The sequence below is a fragment of the Trichosurus vulpecula genome, chromosome 2, assembly GCF_011100635.1.
Source record: "Trichosurus vulpecula isolate mTriVul1 chromosome 2, mTriVul1.pri, whole genome shotgun sequence".
NCBI lineage: Eukaryota > Metazoa > Chordata > Mammalia > Diprotodontia > Phalangeridae > Trichosurus > Trichosurus vulpecula.
Window position 1 is genome coordinate 8,791,306 of NC_050574.1, and position 15,039 is coordinate 8,806,344.

General features: G+C 46.8%; 1 protein-coding gene across 2 annotated transcripts; it reads left to right on the forward strand.

Moving 5' to 3' along the window:
• The first annotated feature begins 285 nt into the window (after positions 1–285).
• LOC118837566 (E3 SUMO-protein ligase KIAA1586-like) lies at positions 286–13,958 on the forward strand. 2 transcript variants are annotated; one of them, XM_036744522.1, is made up of 5 exons: positions 286–300; positions 6,142–6,268; positions 6,758–6,853; positions 10,841–11,061; positions 11,695–13,958. In XM_036744522.1, exons 1-5 carry the CDS (start codon positions 286–288, stop codon positions 13,882–13,884), a joined length of 2,649 nt encoding a protein of 882 aa, XP_036600417.1. In that variant the 3' UTR covers positions 13,885–13,958. The 2 variants fall into 2 exon arrangements, with proteins under 2 accessions (XP_036600417.1, XP_036600418.1); XM_036744523.1 differs by lacking the exon at positions 286–300 and having other exon boundaries at positions 6,213–6,268; positions 6,752–6,853.
• Positions 13,959–15,039: the final 1,081 nt, after the last annotated feature.

Sequence of the window (15,039 nt, forward strand, 5' to 3'; positions counted from 1 at the left end):
GGAAGTCACTCAGCCCTGTTTCTTCATCTGTAAAATGAGCTGGAGAAGGAAATGGCAAACACTCCAGTATCTTTGCCAAGAAAACCCCAAATGGGGTCACAAAGAGTTGGACCCAACCCAACTAATAGACTAAACAACGAGATGGCCCAAACGGATAGGGGGTTGTGCCATGAAGTCATGTCCGGTCTAGATTTTAGTGGCCAAGGTGGATTTACACTCACCTGCTCACTTCTTAGTGGAGCTAGCTCTAGCTCCAGGTGGGAGATTCTGGGCCCTGGGGGTCTGATGTCTGGAAGTCAGGTGGGGAGAAGTGAGGTAGCCTCAGAGCTGGTAGCAAGGTAGCTCGGATAGACATCTGGATGGGGTAAGAGGGAGGTCTCCCATTTGGGGAATCATGGTGGAGAAAGGCTGTTAATTTGTGGAATGATAGAATGATGACAATAAATGACATTTATGCCGTCATCCCTTCTACAGGGCAGGGGTGGGGGCATAGCACTCCCCTACTGCATTAAATTGGGTGGCCCTCCCTTCATACAAAGAAGTCTGAGTTTGTTCATTCTCTTTTATGGGGTGTTCACAGCACCTCATTGTAAGATTTGGCCTCAGTATCTAGTCACAGGCTCCGTGTTGTTTGCTGGTCTACAGTGTTGTCTGCAGCTTCCACAAAACTCCCCCCCCAAATTCCCATGTAATTTCTTATGCCAACTGTGATAGATGGAAACCGCGCTGGGGAACTACACCTGCTCAGAGCCAGGCCCTATGCTCAGTGTTTTACAGTTATTGCCTCGTGATCCCCACAACAGCCCGGGGTGGTGGAGGACTGTCATCCCCATCTTACAGAGGAAGGAAATGAGGCAGACAGTGATAAATGACTTGCCCTGTGTCCCACAGCTAGAAAGGGTCTGAGACAGGATTTGAACTCAGGTCTTCCTGCCTCCAGACACCCAGTGACTCATTCCTTAATGACTAGTTTTTGGTTCTGAGTCGTCAGACATTTCAGGTTCTATCCAAAATGCTGAGGAGAACATGATCAAGTGTGAACAGGAGAGGAGGGGAAGGGCTGCCAGGAGTGGTGAGGGCCCTGTTTAAGGGAGCCAGCACCTGGAGCACACGTGGCTGATGCACAAACCTTTTTCCTGACATACTGGGCCCCCTCGGGGCAGTGGTGGAGAAGGACCAGTGCACTGTGGACACAGAAGGGTATGGGGGTGCTAGCAAGGACTGTGCTTGGGAGTATGGGGCTGACTGGTAGTCTCCCTCGCTTCTGATCTCTCCTCAAGACCCTGCCCTGCTGGAGGACGGGAGCCCCGAGGAAGGAATGGCTTCTGGGCTACTGACAGCCAGGCTCCAGGTGAGTCAGTGCTCCCTCTTCCAAAGCACCTTCTCCTCTCCCCTCTCTCGGGTGATCTTGGCTCACCTTGATCTGACCCACAGACCTGGCATTTGGCTGCCCTACCCCTGCATACTCTGGCCATTCTGAAGGATGACAGTCACAGAACTTGGAGTTGTGACTCCCCGGTTTTTCAAGCCTGCGTGTCAGTCTTTGCAGTCACTCCCATCAAATGTCACGGTGTTAAGAGTCAGCCCAGTGCACCAGGCCTGGATCAGCAGGCTTCAGCCTGAGGGGCAGATCCAGCTGCCACCTGTTTCTGCACGGCCCTTGTACTAACGGTTTGTGCCTTTTTAAACACAGCTCTGGTGGAGTGTAGACTGTGACATCCAACTAATGTGTTAACTCTTGCTCCGGGGATGATTGGGGGGGCGGGGGTGGAGAGCACGTGCGGGATCACTTGGATCAATAAAGTGAAACTGCCCATCTGGTACAAAATCTCAGGCCCAGTGAGACCTGGTATAAGGAGGATCCCGAGAATTGCCCTGCGGCCTCCAAATCAGTCAACATTTATTAAGTACCTGCTATGGGCCGGGCATTGTGCTAAGCACTGGGGATATAGTTAATCAAAAGAAACCCAGCCCCTGCCCTCAAGGAGATTACTGTCTAATGGGGAAGACAGCTCACAGAAGGCGGCAGGAAAGGGGGGTACCTCTTGTTCTGAGGAGCTGAAAGCTGGTATTGTAGCAGCTGCAAGATGGAGGGAATTTCCCCAGGAGGGAATGGCCCCGGGAGGGAATGCCCCCACGCATAGTGGGCCAGTTTGGATTCAGCCTCTGCTTGAAGATCTTCCGTGGGGGAAATGGCTCTTAGAGGAGGCTAAAAGTTAAGGAAGTTCTCTCTGCTTGGCCCAGGACTAGATTTGTTCTGAGTTGTGCTCCTTGGGAGCCAAAGAGAACACATTTAATCCCTTGTCCCAGGGGGAGCGCTTCACACATTTGGACATGGCTACTGTGTCCCCCTGAGCCTTCTCCTCCCCAGGTGTCTCATCTTCACTGCTCAATGCATCCTTTAAAACCTGGATTGAAGGCCCTCCAGCAACCTGGTTACCCTCCTCAGGACACTCTTGGGGTTATCAATGACCTTCCTAAACTCTGACCCTGGAACTGGACAAAATCCTCCCCTTGGGGTACGGGTGCTAGAATAGCACCCGCCTCACAGGCTAGTCTGGAAGAGCCAGCTGGCATTGGGTCCTATGCTCCATCTCTGTGCCTGGCTTCTGTCACCTTGTCCTGGTCATCCACCAAGGATTCAGGCCTAGCTGGTCTCCTCTTTGCACAGTCCTCAGCGGGTGCCTTCCCCCAGTGGCATTGCAGGCCCTTGGGGGATGCCGGAGGTCCCAGCCCTCCTCATGCTCTGTCTGCTGCCTGTGGTGTCCCAGCTGTGCCTTGGTGGCAGCTGGTCAGCCATGTGCTGGTGGCTCGGGCTAACTTCCCTTGTCCCTGCTTGTGTTTCTTCTGGCTGGCCTCCCCCTCCTGTAAATGCTCATGTGGCCCTCTTCTGGCACATTTCTAGTCTAGATGGAGGACTTAAGTAGGGTCTTTTCAGATTTCCTTATCCTTGGGGCCATTCTCTGGTACTTGGGATGCTTGTGGAAGAGCTCAACTTCTCTGTGATCTCCAACCAGCAATATCCCTGGCCAGATGGCGTCATCTGTGTAGTTTAAGCCGGCCTCCCATTCTCAGATGCCGTCTTCCTGGACAGCTGATAACGATCTCCATCGCCGGCCTTTGGGAGGCAGGAACCAAACCTGTGTCCCTCTGATCTCAGACTTGGCTGTCTCTACCACTCCACAGGAGCCCCTGGAAGAGCAAGTGGTCATCCCTCTGCTAAGTCTCAGGAAGACAATGGCTGTCAGTCTTCAGTTATCAGTTACCCGGCTCTGTCCACACGGGGCAGCCACTCCCTCACCCACTGCGACATTTCTCTCCTTCCTGTGGCACTCCCTGGATGATCTCTGTCTGGACAATCACGGTGGCCTTTGGGGGACAGGAGGCACTGCCAAGTGCTTCTCATTTGCAGGTGTAAACACATCTATCTCCTTCCCCTCCTCCTGCGTGGGCCAGCCCTGCACGTTCCTCCTTCCTGACCAGGCTTCAGTTTCCCCTTGGCCACCGCAGGACCTCAGGGTCTCTTTTCCCCTTGAAGCTCAGCGTCTCCTCTCAGGGTCAGCAATAAAGAAGACTGGGGACAAGCAGACGGACGACAGAGTAGCCTCTGACGATGACGATGTTCCCTTTGAGCCCCTCGTGGGTGTCTACACCTGCCCTCTGATGGGCCTCCTGGAGACCTTCCTGACTTAACAGACTGTTAACACCTCTCACTAGTGCCATAGCCACACCTGACTCCCCTCTTTGCCATCTCTGGAGATCAACCTCCAGAGTCACTGCTTGGCTCACCAGGTTAAGTCACTCTTTATTAATACAGATTCCTCCTAACCGCCCACTGTCCCTTCCTTCTGCCGCTGGCCCTCTGCTGAGCTCCCTGCTCCAAATCACCTTAGAATAAACACCAGTGGTAGTGGTAGTAGCAATAGTGGTGGTGGTGGTGGTAGTAGCAGTAGCACTGGTAGCAGTGGTAGCAGCAGCAGCCAGTATTTTTATAGCGCCCACTGTGTGCTAAGCAGTCACAATTATTATCCCATTTGAGCCTCATCACGACCCTGGGGGGCGGATAATATTATTGGCCCCGTTTTATGGCTGGGAAAACTGAGGCAGACAAAAATGAATGATTTGCTCAGGCTGACACAGCTAGGAAGTGTCTAAGGCTGGATTTGAACTCGGGACTTCTAACTCCAGGCCTGGTGCTCTTTCCATTGGGGCACCTGCTGTTGTCTCCCTTTTGTCTTACTCAGCCCAGGTGCTCTCCTCTGTTCCTTCCCCACAACCTTCTCCAAGAAGGCAGTAGCCTGAAAATGGAGTCGTCCTGGGCAGAGGCAGCCGTGTGGGCTGGCTGCAGAGCCCGGCTGAGCGCCTCTCAGAGTCCCCAGCAGCCTGCCAGGCAGGGGCAGGGGCTGCAGTGGCCCTGGCCTAATGGCCCTCCCCCAGGGCATCCCCACATCTCGAGCTGGACTGTCTCCCACCCTATGCCGTGTTCAGGGGGTTCTTCAGGGAGGAGATCTGGAGCATTCAGGCCGTTTGCTGCAGGGTGAGGTGACGTCATCACCCCAGTGGAGCTGGAGCTGCTGAAGTAGAAGCTGGGAGCCCCCAGGCCCGTGGGGGCCAGAAAACCACAATTCAAGAAGCACACGAAGATCTTGGTGGCAAACTCAGCTTCTGAGGGCTTCTCTGATCTTCCGGAAGGTGGGGGCAGGCCAGCCCCAGGATAGTGGGTTCCTCGGGCTTGCCCAGCGCTCTGAGAGCAAAGACTTAAGGCAGACAGGAGCCAAGAGCTTTTAGGGGACCAAGGTCCAGATGACTGGTGGCTCTAACAAGTTTAACGGGGCAGTCTGGGCTGAGCAGGAAGAATAGGAGGGGCTGGCTGTTCCCGCATGCCCCTGCCCCCCACAGAACACCATCAGCAAGAATTGGCCAAGTGGCTCATGGTCGAATGGACCATTTCTAGGAACAGCTGTCTCTGAATGACTAGCCTGTCCGTGTGCTCTACCTCTTCCCAGCTCACAGCAACATCCCCAGCCCCTCACCTCCATCCCTTACTCCCTCTCCAGGGGATCCCCTTCTAGCTGAGCCCTACCTCACTGTTTTCCCTCTGGCCCTCCGGCCCCTTTTGTTTCTCTAGCCCGCAGTACCTTGAGAAGATGCCCCTTCAGACCAAGGGCTGGCACATACTTCTACCCCGTTCTCTTCTCTCCCTCTCTCTTCTTTCTTCTCCTTGTCCTTTGCCCTCAACGTGCCACTTCTCCTCCCAACCTTGCAGCTGTCACAATGACAGCCCCTGGTGGGACCTTCACAGCTTCAGATGTCTCCAGTCCCTCCTCTGGAGTCCGTCACAGCCTCTTTCTGTATAAGAAAGGCGGAAGGACATGGCCAACATCCAGGAGAAGTGGAAGCACCAGAGAAGGATAGGCCGGAGAGATGGATCATAGGACCCTGGCTATGCGGAACTGCTGGTGCCACCCCCTTGTCTTACAGATGAGAACACTCGGGACCAAAGAGGTGGGACTTGGCCAGAGTCTTCCAGCATCACTCCAAGGCCCTGGCCCTGCCCCCTTGCCTGCCAATGATAATCTTAGGGTCCTGGGATGGTGAGTAGATCACAGAGTCCCAGGCACCAAGCGCCCCCGAGCCCTAACTCTGAGTGCCCAGCCTTGGTCAAGGGAGATAGGCATTAGAGAAAGGCAGCTCAGTTATGGGTTCAGCTCTGGGTACAATGAGCCCCCATCTCCCTAGGTCTCAGTGGGGCAGGCATAGATGTTCTAGACCTTAACACATAAGTAGGGATATACAGGAGATCGGGGGAGCATCCAGGAGGAATGGGCCAGTCCACAAAGAAAGAGCAAGAAAAATAGAAATAGCTCAATTCTCTAGGCAACATCCAAAAAATGCTTTTTGGTATCTTGGGATGCACCATGTGATAGTGAAGAGCTAAGGAGTCTCCATCAGCCTTAACTCTGCCCTTTCTGCTCCCACAAATGAGATTGCCACCCATGTGTCTTATCAGAAAAAAACGGAATATCCAGAAACTCTCAGTGCTAGGAATGCCTCCCCACACCCCATACCACCTCCCTTGGGTCACCCACGGACATGGGAGGGATGGTCCTCAGCTGAGCAGGAATGTGTTGGATGTTTCAGCTTCCAGTGACATTCAGCGATGTGGCCGTGAACTTCTCTTTGGAGGAGTGGAGGTGCCTGAGCCCCACTCAGAGGAACCTGTACAGGGACGTGATGCTGGAGAACTATGAGAACCTGGTGTCTGTGGGTAAGGTCTCTGTGCTCCTGTGACAGGGGACATCTCTGCATTCTCCCTTCTGCCCAACTGGGGGTCTGAAGGGATTCCTGAGCCTCTCTTTAATGTGCAGGACTAGTCAAGGATGTGTGTCCTTTGAGGTTCATCTGCTAGATGAATGCTTCCCGCCCACAGGTGCCAAGCCATTCCCAGCTTCCTCAGGCTCTCCTTGAACTTTTAACTTCTCTTTATCCTTTCTGTTCAGCCCACAATCTTTGGCAAAGACACAAGGCAAATGAAAAAAGACCACCCTTCCCTCTTAGCAGGCTGTGGGTCTAGGGCCCACATCAGACGTGTGACCTGTCTCAAATTTGGACAGACTCCATCACTCAGAGGCCCTTTGTACTGTCCTCTTTGCCTTCCGAGAATCTTTTTTTTTTTTAACTAAAGAGGAAGCAGCTTGGGCTGACCTCTGAGATGGCCCTCTGTGCCCATTTTCCTGATTTCTCTCCCCAGGGGCAGGGCTTTCAGCATCCAAACCTGATGTGATCTCCCAGTTGGAGAGAGGAGAAACACCTCGGATGTTCAAGGCAGGCATTCCCAGAGCCATTTATCCAGGTGAGTGAGTGACAGACAGGCCAATGGAACTGTTGTAAGCAGAGGATGTTCTCCTGAAAGCTCCAAGGCATTTGGGGAAGACTCCAGGGACTCTATCTTCTCTCTTTAATTCCATCATTTACCCAGCTAACGTTCTCTGGCACCATGTGTTTGCGTCCTCATAGAGATAAATGATAGTTCTCTTCTAATTATTTGGCGGTGGAGCTTTTGACATTGGTTCTATCAGCCATGTCGATGTATAATTGATTCCCTTTCTTCATTAGTTGCTTCTAGTCCCCTGTAGATAAACAAAGGAAATGAACAGAAAATGTTCAGAGACAGAAACACAAACTGTGAATAGTCTATTGAAATAATGTTCTACCTCACTAAACTTCAGAGATGCCAATTAAAGCAACATGGTCCAGTCTAAAGCCCAATAGCGTACAAAGACAATCAACACAATGAGATCCCATGTTGGCAGGTCTGTGGGAGGCAAAGGACCACTCCTTGTTGGTGGATTCGGCCCATCTCACTTCCTGTTTGTCATTTCACATGGCATGATTATGGTCCACCAAGTTAACAGCACTGTGTTCTGGCTGTCACTAATTGCGGGGCACTGGGGTGTCCCCCTAGTTTTTGCTCTTGTGAATAATATATTGTGAATACTTTGGCTCTCCTTTGGAGAGCATCCTTAGGATGGGTTTTTGCCAGTGGGCTCCCTGGATCCAACAGTACGAACTCTTGCTAGTTTTTATTGGAGATTGCTATTATCTCTTCCAAGAAGTTCATAACAATTCCTGACTGGCCCAGTAGTATGATTATATGTCTGTTTCTTCACCGTCACATCAACGTTGAATTGTTTTTAAGGTTTTATTTTTTTGCCAATTTAATGGGTGTAAAGTAGTAATGTCTTGGAGTTGTTGTAATTTAAATTTTTCAGGAGGTCACTGATCATTTCTGATTTTTCCATTGAAAATGCCATCTTCTTGTTATTGCTCAGTCATTTCAGTTGTGTTTGACTTTTTGTGACCCCATTTGAGATCGTCTTGGCAATGATACTGGAGTGGTTTGCCATTTCCTTCTCCAGCTTATTTTACAAATGAGGAAACTGAGGCAAGCAGGGTCATGTGACTTGCCCAGAGTCACACAGCTACTAAGTGGCTGAGGCTGGATTTAACTCGGGTCTTCCCAACTCTAGGCCAGGTGCTCTCTCCACTGCGTCATCTCCCTACCCTTCTTCTTGACTATGTTTAGCAACATCTTTCTCCTTTGAATTTGTGCCAGTTCGTTATAGCTTTTGAATAGCCTTTCCAAGTAGCCTTCTGAGGCTACTCTGTTTTATTTTTCACATAAAATGTATGTTCCTCATGTTAAAGTTGATGATGTGAAGTGATGCCACAGCCTAATTTCTGACTGTTTCCCAGCAGCTCTCATTGGAGGAAGCATTCTTCTCTCAGTAATTTGTGTCATTTGGTTTATGGAGCGCTGGATGACTGTTTGGTTGTTTCTGGGACACACCACCAAAACATTTCAACTCAGTGATTTGGGGAGATGTGTCTTTTGGTTTTTTAATTGTATTGCTGTATTTTATTTATCCATCACTTTCATTCCCCGACACGTCCCTCCTTCCTTCCCCAACCGGAGAGCCATCACTTAAAAGAAAGAATAAAAATGAAGGGGGGAGTTAAGCAAAACCAACCAACCCAGGAGTCCGGCCTGACAGGGTAATCAGAACAGTATTTCACAGGGCCCTGCTATGCCAGCTGGGCAAGCTCTCCCTAAGGCCCTACTGCACATAGGCCACCCTAGTGTTTGCTTAAAGGGCATTGAGGCCTGGAGACTTAAGTGGATGAGACAAAGAAGGGCCTGGGCCTTTGAGGCGCCTTCCCTGCTACTCTGAGTACAAAAAGCCAGAACACAAAGAGGTGCGACTTTAGGCTTCTGACAAAATGCTGACAGTAGATGGGTGCCCATTAATTAGGGAACATCTGCACAAATTGTGGTCTGTGATTGCAATGGAATATTCTTTTGTCTTAAAGGATGATAAATATGAAAAATCCAGAGAAACAGAACAGCTCGATTGAAGAAGTGCCAGGCCGAGGTGGAGGGTAGGGTGAGATGGGAGAGGAGAGCGAACTACGGCCTGTGGGCCAGTACAGCCTCATTTTGGATGCTCATGAGCTGAGAGTGGTTTTTTACACTATTAAATAAAGCATTTACTTTAAGTATTACAAAATGTAACAACCATTTTTTGCTCATGAGACTGAACAAGAAAAGATGGTGGGCCGGTGGGCCGGTGGGCCTGTGGACTGTAGTTTGTCAATCCCCAGTATATACAATAACTACATTCTCATGAACAGTAAAGACTCTTAGAGGCTGTCAAGCTCTGGTGAGCTGTCTTGAACAAGCTCAGTAGGAGATAACTGATGATAGAACATTCCTTCTCGGCACCCTCCCCCTCCCCCATCTCTTTCTCAATAGAGATACGCTATAGAGGGTTAAGGGTATGGCACATAGCCTGTGCAATACGGGCAGCTAGGTGGTGCCATGGATGGAGCTCTGGGCCTAGTGTCAGGAAGACTTGAGTCGTCTTCCTGACTTCAAATCAGCCTCAGACACTTACTAGCTGGGTGACCCTGAGCAAGTCATTTAACCCTGATTGCCTCAGTTTCTTCATCTGTAAAATGAGCTGGGGAAGGAAATAGCAAACCACTCCAGTATCTCTGCCAAGAAAACCCCAAATGGGGTCATGAAGAGTCGGACGTAACTAAAAAACTATTTGATGACAAATACGGCATGCACTTTCTGATAGGGTCTATTGGATTGTCTGGCTTAACTCTTTTCTCTATCATGAGGGCAGGGTGAGTTAAGAGTGAGGGTAAAGAACAGAATAGCAGGGTACCGAGAAGAGGGCACTGTGGGCTTGGAGTCAGGAATGGGGGCTCTGGTCCTGCCTCTGGTCCTGGACCTTTCTAGGCTTCAGGCTTGCCTCCTGCAAAATAAAGGCATTGGAGATGATGACCCCCAAGCGCCCTTCAAGCTCTGACTCTGCCTTTGAATGTAAACTGTTCTGAATAACCAGTTTTATTTGAACAACTACAGGTATTCAAGTGTGTACAATAAAATATGGAAAAGAAAATGAGAAAAATGAGCATGTACTATGAAAAAAACCCCAAGGTTGTCAGTGATTACACAAGGGTCCGTAAACTTCCATGTCTGATGATTGTTAACCTTGCTGGAAACACGTCACCTTTGTGTAATCAAGGAGCCTCACCTTCCTCTGTGTCCAGTCTCCACTGGGAGCTGTCAATTTCTGCCTTTCCCTTCCTCCTTGCAGTCAATGGGGATGTGGTTTCTGAGCCCCGGCCTCCCTTGTTTTAAGTCTTCCCGTACAAGGATGACTCGTATCATTCTCATTCCCAACTCGTTGACAGCAAGCTTTTGTTTGATTTGTTTTAACAAACGTTATTCCACTGGGCATGTTTTTGTATCAGTAGGTCGAGATTTCACATCGTTTTTCATTTGAGTAATTTTCTGAGCTTCTTCCTGTGTTTCCGCCTTTGTGTCCACCAGGAGTCATACATTTGCTGTCGAGCATATTGTTTTCAATGACGTTTGTAAGTCCTTGCAGGACCCTAGGCATAAATGATTTTGTTGTGAGCAGGTGGGCATATGTCACTGTTACATTCCACTTCCCCCTTGACTGTCTTCCTTGTCTCTGGTCCAAGCTGACTTTCTTCCTCTTTGATGGAGGCTGCAGAACTTAGAACTTAGGGGGGCAGCTAGGTGGTGCGGTGAGTAGAGCACCGGCCCTGGAGTCAAGAAGACCTGAGTTCAAATTTGGCCTCAGACACTTGACACACTTACTAGCTGTGTGACCTTGGGCAAGTCACTTAACCCCAATGCCCTGCCTTCCCCCCTCCAAAAAACAAACAAAAAAATTAAAAAAAAAAACTTAGGAGCTAAAGAAGAGAGTGTCTGACAACACATTTTTACCCATTCCTTCAGATTCTCTCAGTCAGGAGCCTTGGGATAAGGCCAGAGACTCAGCTGTGACACAGAGCATCTGCCTTGGTACATCAGCCAAGGAAAGGGAAGCAAAGGATGGTCCTTGGTATCCCAGGATGGGAGAATGTGGAGAATGTAAGGTCAAGGCAGAAATATGGGAGGGCAGCCAGGAAACACAGGCCCGGGAGGTAGCAGGCCCTGTCCAGAGCACTTTGAGTGAGGTAAGTATCCCTGAAGGTGGGGCATTGGTGAGATGTGTCAGTCTGGAACAGTCTCCATCTGCATTCCAATCTGGACTTAATAGACTGATGGAGAAAACATGAACAGTGCAGGCTACACTTCAAAGTGGGTCATGTCTGTAGCCGTTACATTGGGAATAGCACAAAAAACTGTGAAAGTTTCCTTCCAGTCCTCGAAAACTATTACCCAGTTCAGCAAAGAAGCCGCTCACATCATGGATGAGTGAGTGGAAAGTTATTTCACTTTTATCTTACTTGTTAACCTAGATGAAAATATCGATCAGCATTTGTGTTGGAACTACATTCTTTCATTTGTTTGTCAGCGACATGAGTGACTTCTTTGTTGGATCAAATAGTTATTCAGCATTTCTTCACAGTCTGAGTGTGGCACTGTTGGCGATGATAGAATTCTAAAAACTGACAATGAATTTTGCAAGAAATTGCAAGTCCCACTCAAGTTATAAGTGAAAACTGAAATATAAGTCCATACATGTATTTTAACATAAAATTTATACTATTTTGAAAATTATATAAAGAAATCATTAACAGAATTTTTATGGTAACACTCAAATGGTATTATGAATTTTACTAACTTAACATAAAATTGTTTTTCAGATTATGTTCCCTAAAATACCAAAGCGACAAAGTAATCTGCCAAGTTTTTTAAATGTGAAGAAGGTGAAGACAGATGCAGAAAATAAAGATAGGAAGGAAAGTCATTGTGAAGCACCGATGCCAGTGGAACCCAATTTTGAATCTTTTGAACGACTAGTCATTGAAGAAGAACCATCGTGTTCCTCAAAGGAAAAAATAGATAATCTTATGCTTCCAGATTGTTGGAACAAAAAGCAAGCATTTCTGTTTTCAGAACAGTACAAATGGCTTGAAATAAAAGGAGGTAAATTAGGGTGTAAGGATTGTTCCACCGTTCGGCACTTAGGAGTGACAGCGGAAAAGCACATCCATGTGTCCAAGGAATGGAGCGCGTATTTAATCACCCCAAATGGCAGTAATAAAATCACAAGGCAGGCTTCTCTGAGAAAAAAAATTAGGGAACATGATGTTTCTAAAGCCCATACTAAAATTCAGAATTTGTTAAAAGAATCAGCCGATGATTCAATTTCAGATGTCGTGCATAAACTAAATAATAAAAATATTGATGCTACCGTAAGAGTTTTCAAAACTGTTTACAGTTTAGTCAAACGTAATAGGCCTTTATCTGATATTGAGGGGGCAATAGAATTACAAGAGAAAAATGGAGTGGATATAGGCAATTGTTTACGTACGCGATACAGCGCAACAAGAATAGCAGAACACATCGCAAAAGAAATTAAGATGAAGATATTTAAGAGTATCATAGACGAGAGAGCTAAAATCTGCATCATCATCGATGAGGTATCGATGCTTTCGAAGAAGAGCACCCTTGTGATTTATCTCCACTGCGCAGTTCAATCCTCACCTGCACCAATGATGTTATTTGTTGCTTTAAAAGAATTGGTGTCAACCACAGCAGAGTGTATCTTCGAAACGCTGTTGTCTGCTTTAGATGATTGTGGCTTTAATAATGAGTATTTGAAAGCGAACTTAATTGCATTTTGTTCTGATGGTGCTAATAAAATTCTGGGAAGAAAGTCTGGAGTAGCTACAAGGCTGTTAGAAAGTTTTCCTAAAATCATCTTTTGGCCCTGTTTAAATCATCGGTTGCAATTATCACTTGATGATTCGATATCTGAAATAAAACAAGTTAATCATTTAAAAATATTTCTGGATAAAATGTATTCTATTTATCACCAATCTAATAAAAATCAGACTGAGCTGGGAACTGTAGCTAAAGAAGTTGAAAGTGAAATTACTAAAATTGGTCAAGTCCTGGGCCCGAGATGGGCAGCATGCAGTTTGCAAGCCGCTACTGCTATATGGTGCGCATATCCTACGTTATATACGCATTTTTCTCATTCTTCTTCTTATTCTGGTTTGGCAAAGAGATTAGCCAACAGGAATTTCTTGCAAGACCTTGCTTTAATGATTGACGTTCTTGAAGAGCTTTCGTTGCTTTCAACTGCTTTGCATTTACAGTCAAGATCAACCAACATTCAGAAAGCACAAAAATTAATCAAATGCACCATAAGAGCTTTGGAAAGATTAAAGACTGGTATTGGAAAGCATGAATCTCAAGTTGAAGATTTAATGAAGTCAGACAACTTTAAAGGCATTCCATTTGGTAAAAACAATACATTCAATGCTCTTCCTAGGAATGTGTTACTGGAAAATATAATTCAACATATGAACTTACGTCTCTTAGAGAGAAATGATGAAAATATTTTTAATTATTTTGATTTATTAGAGCCATCTACTTGGCCTTTGGAAGAACTTACTTCACCATGGAGAGCTGGTGAAAAAAAATTACATCACTTAAGTGAAATTTTAAAACATGAAATTGATTTGAGCGATTTTCGTGATTTTGTAGATAATAACATAGAAGCAAACAACGTTCCAATACCTGCCACTGTACAGAAAGCTAAAAAGATCATTACCACCATTGCCATCAGTACAGCTGAAGCTGAGAGAGGTTTCCGTTTAATGAATATAATTTGTACAAGGGTGAGAAATAGTTTAACAGTAAATCATGTATCTGATTTAATGACAATAAATTTATTGGGAAAAGAATTAGCAGATTGGGATGCAGCTCCATTCGTCAAATCATGGCTAAATTGCAACCACAGACTGGCTACAGATACAAGAGTTCGGCAGAAGTCAACGAGAACGTTCTGTAAGAATCTATTGGCTCCATGGAATTTACAGTAAAGAGTAATGTATATTTCATCATGGATTGTACATTGTGGGCTATACTTCCTTTCTGTTGGGTAAAATGTATAATAAAATTGTGTACATGTATATACTTCAACCTGTTTACCTGTTTCCTCATCTGGAAAAGGAGCTGGAAAAGGCAATGGCAAACCACTCCAATATCTTTACCAAGAAAATCCCAAAAGGAGTCATGAGAGTTGGACATGACTGAAAACAATTAAATAACAACATACACATACATATGTATGTATGTATAATATACACACAAATACACATGCATATGTATATATATATACACACACGTGTGTGTCTGTTTTATATACATATACATATACACGTGTGTCTTTTATATGCATATACGTATATATACATATGCATGTGTGTGGGGGGGGTCCCCCTCTCCACCCCACCCCAAGCCAGTTGTTAAACATTTACCAGCATTCCTATCTGCTACAGGATCAAATGTAAAATCCTCTGTTTGGCTGTCAAAGCTCCCTCCTACCTTTCCAGTCTTCTTAACACGTCGTCCCCTCCCTCATACTCTGTCCACCAGCCTCCTCTTACCAGATCTTTCCCCCCACTGTCCATTTTCTCCAGCTGTTCCCATGCTTCTTTCCCTCAGTAGAATAGATCATCTCAGATTTATCTTGTCTGTATATTGTTTACATATAGTTGTGAGCTCCAGGAGGGCAGGGACTGTTGCTTTTGTGCCTGACAAATAATAATAACAAAAGTATAATGGTAGCCACCATTTATATAGGGCTTAACAAGCACTTTACAAGTATTAGCTAATTTGATCTTCACAACCACCCTGGGAAGTAGTTGCTGTTATCCCCACTTTTTGCTGTCATTCAGCAAATGTTCAGTTGTGTCCACCTCTACATGGCCTCATGGATTTGTCCATGGGTTTTCTTGGCAAAGATACTGAGGTGGTTTGCCATTTCCTTCTCCAGTGCATCCCAATTTTACAGCTAAGGAACTGAGAGGCAAAAAGTGGTTAAGTGACTTGCCCAGGGTCCCACAGCTAATAAGTGTGTGAGACTGGATTTGAACTCAAATCCTCCCAACTCCAGGCCCAGCTGTCTATCTCCTGCACCACCTAGCTGCCCTTATCTCCTTTTTACAGATAGGAAACTGAGGCAGACAGAGATT

What these genes read in the sequence shown, in the direction of transcription:
- LOC118837566 (XM_036744522.1), top strand. An exon ending in TGAGAACCTGGTGTCTGTGG is followed by an intron (nt 6,269 to 6,757) that starts GTAAGGTCTCTG and finishes CCCCAGGGGCAG; the next exon opens with GGCTTTCAGCATCCAAACCT. An exon ending in TCCAGAGCACTTTGAGTGAG is followed by an intron (nt 11,062 to 11,694) that starts GTAAGTATCCCT and finishes ATTGTTTTTCAG; the next exon opens with ATTATGTTCCCTAAAATACC.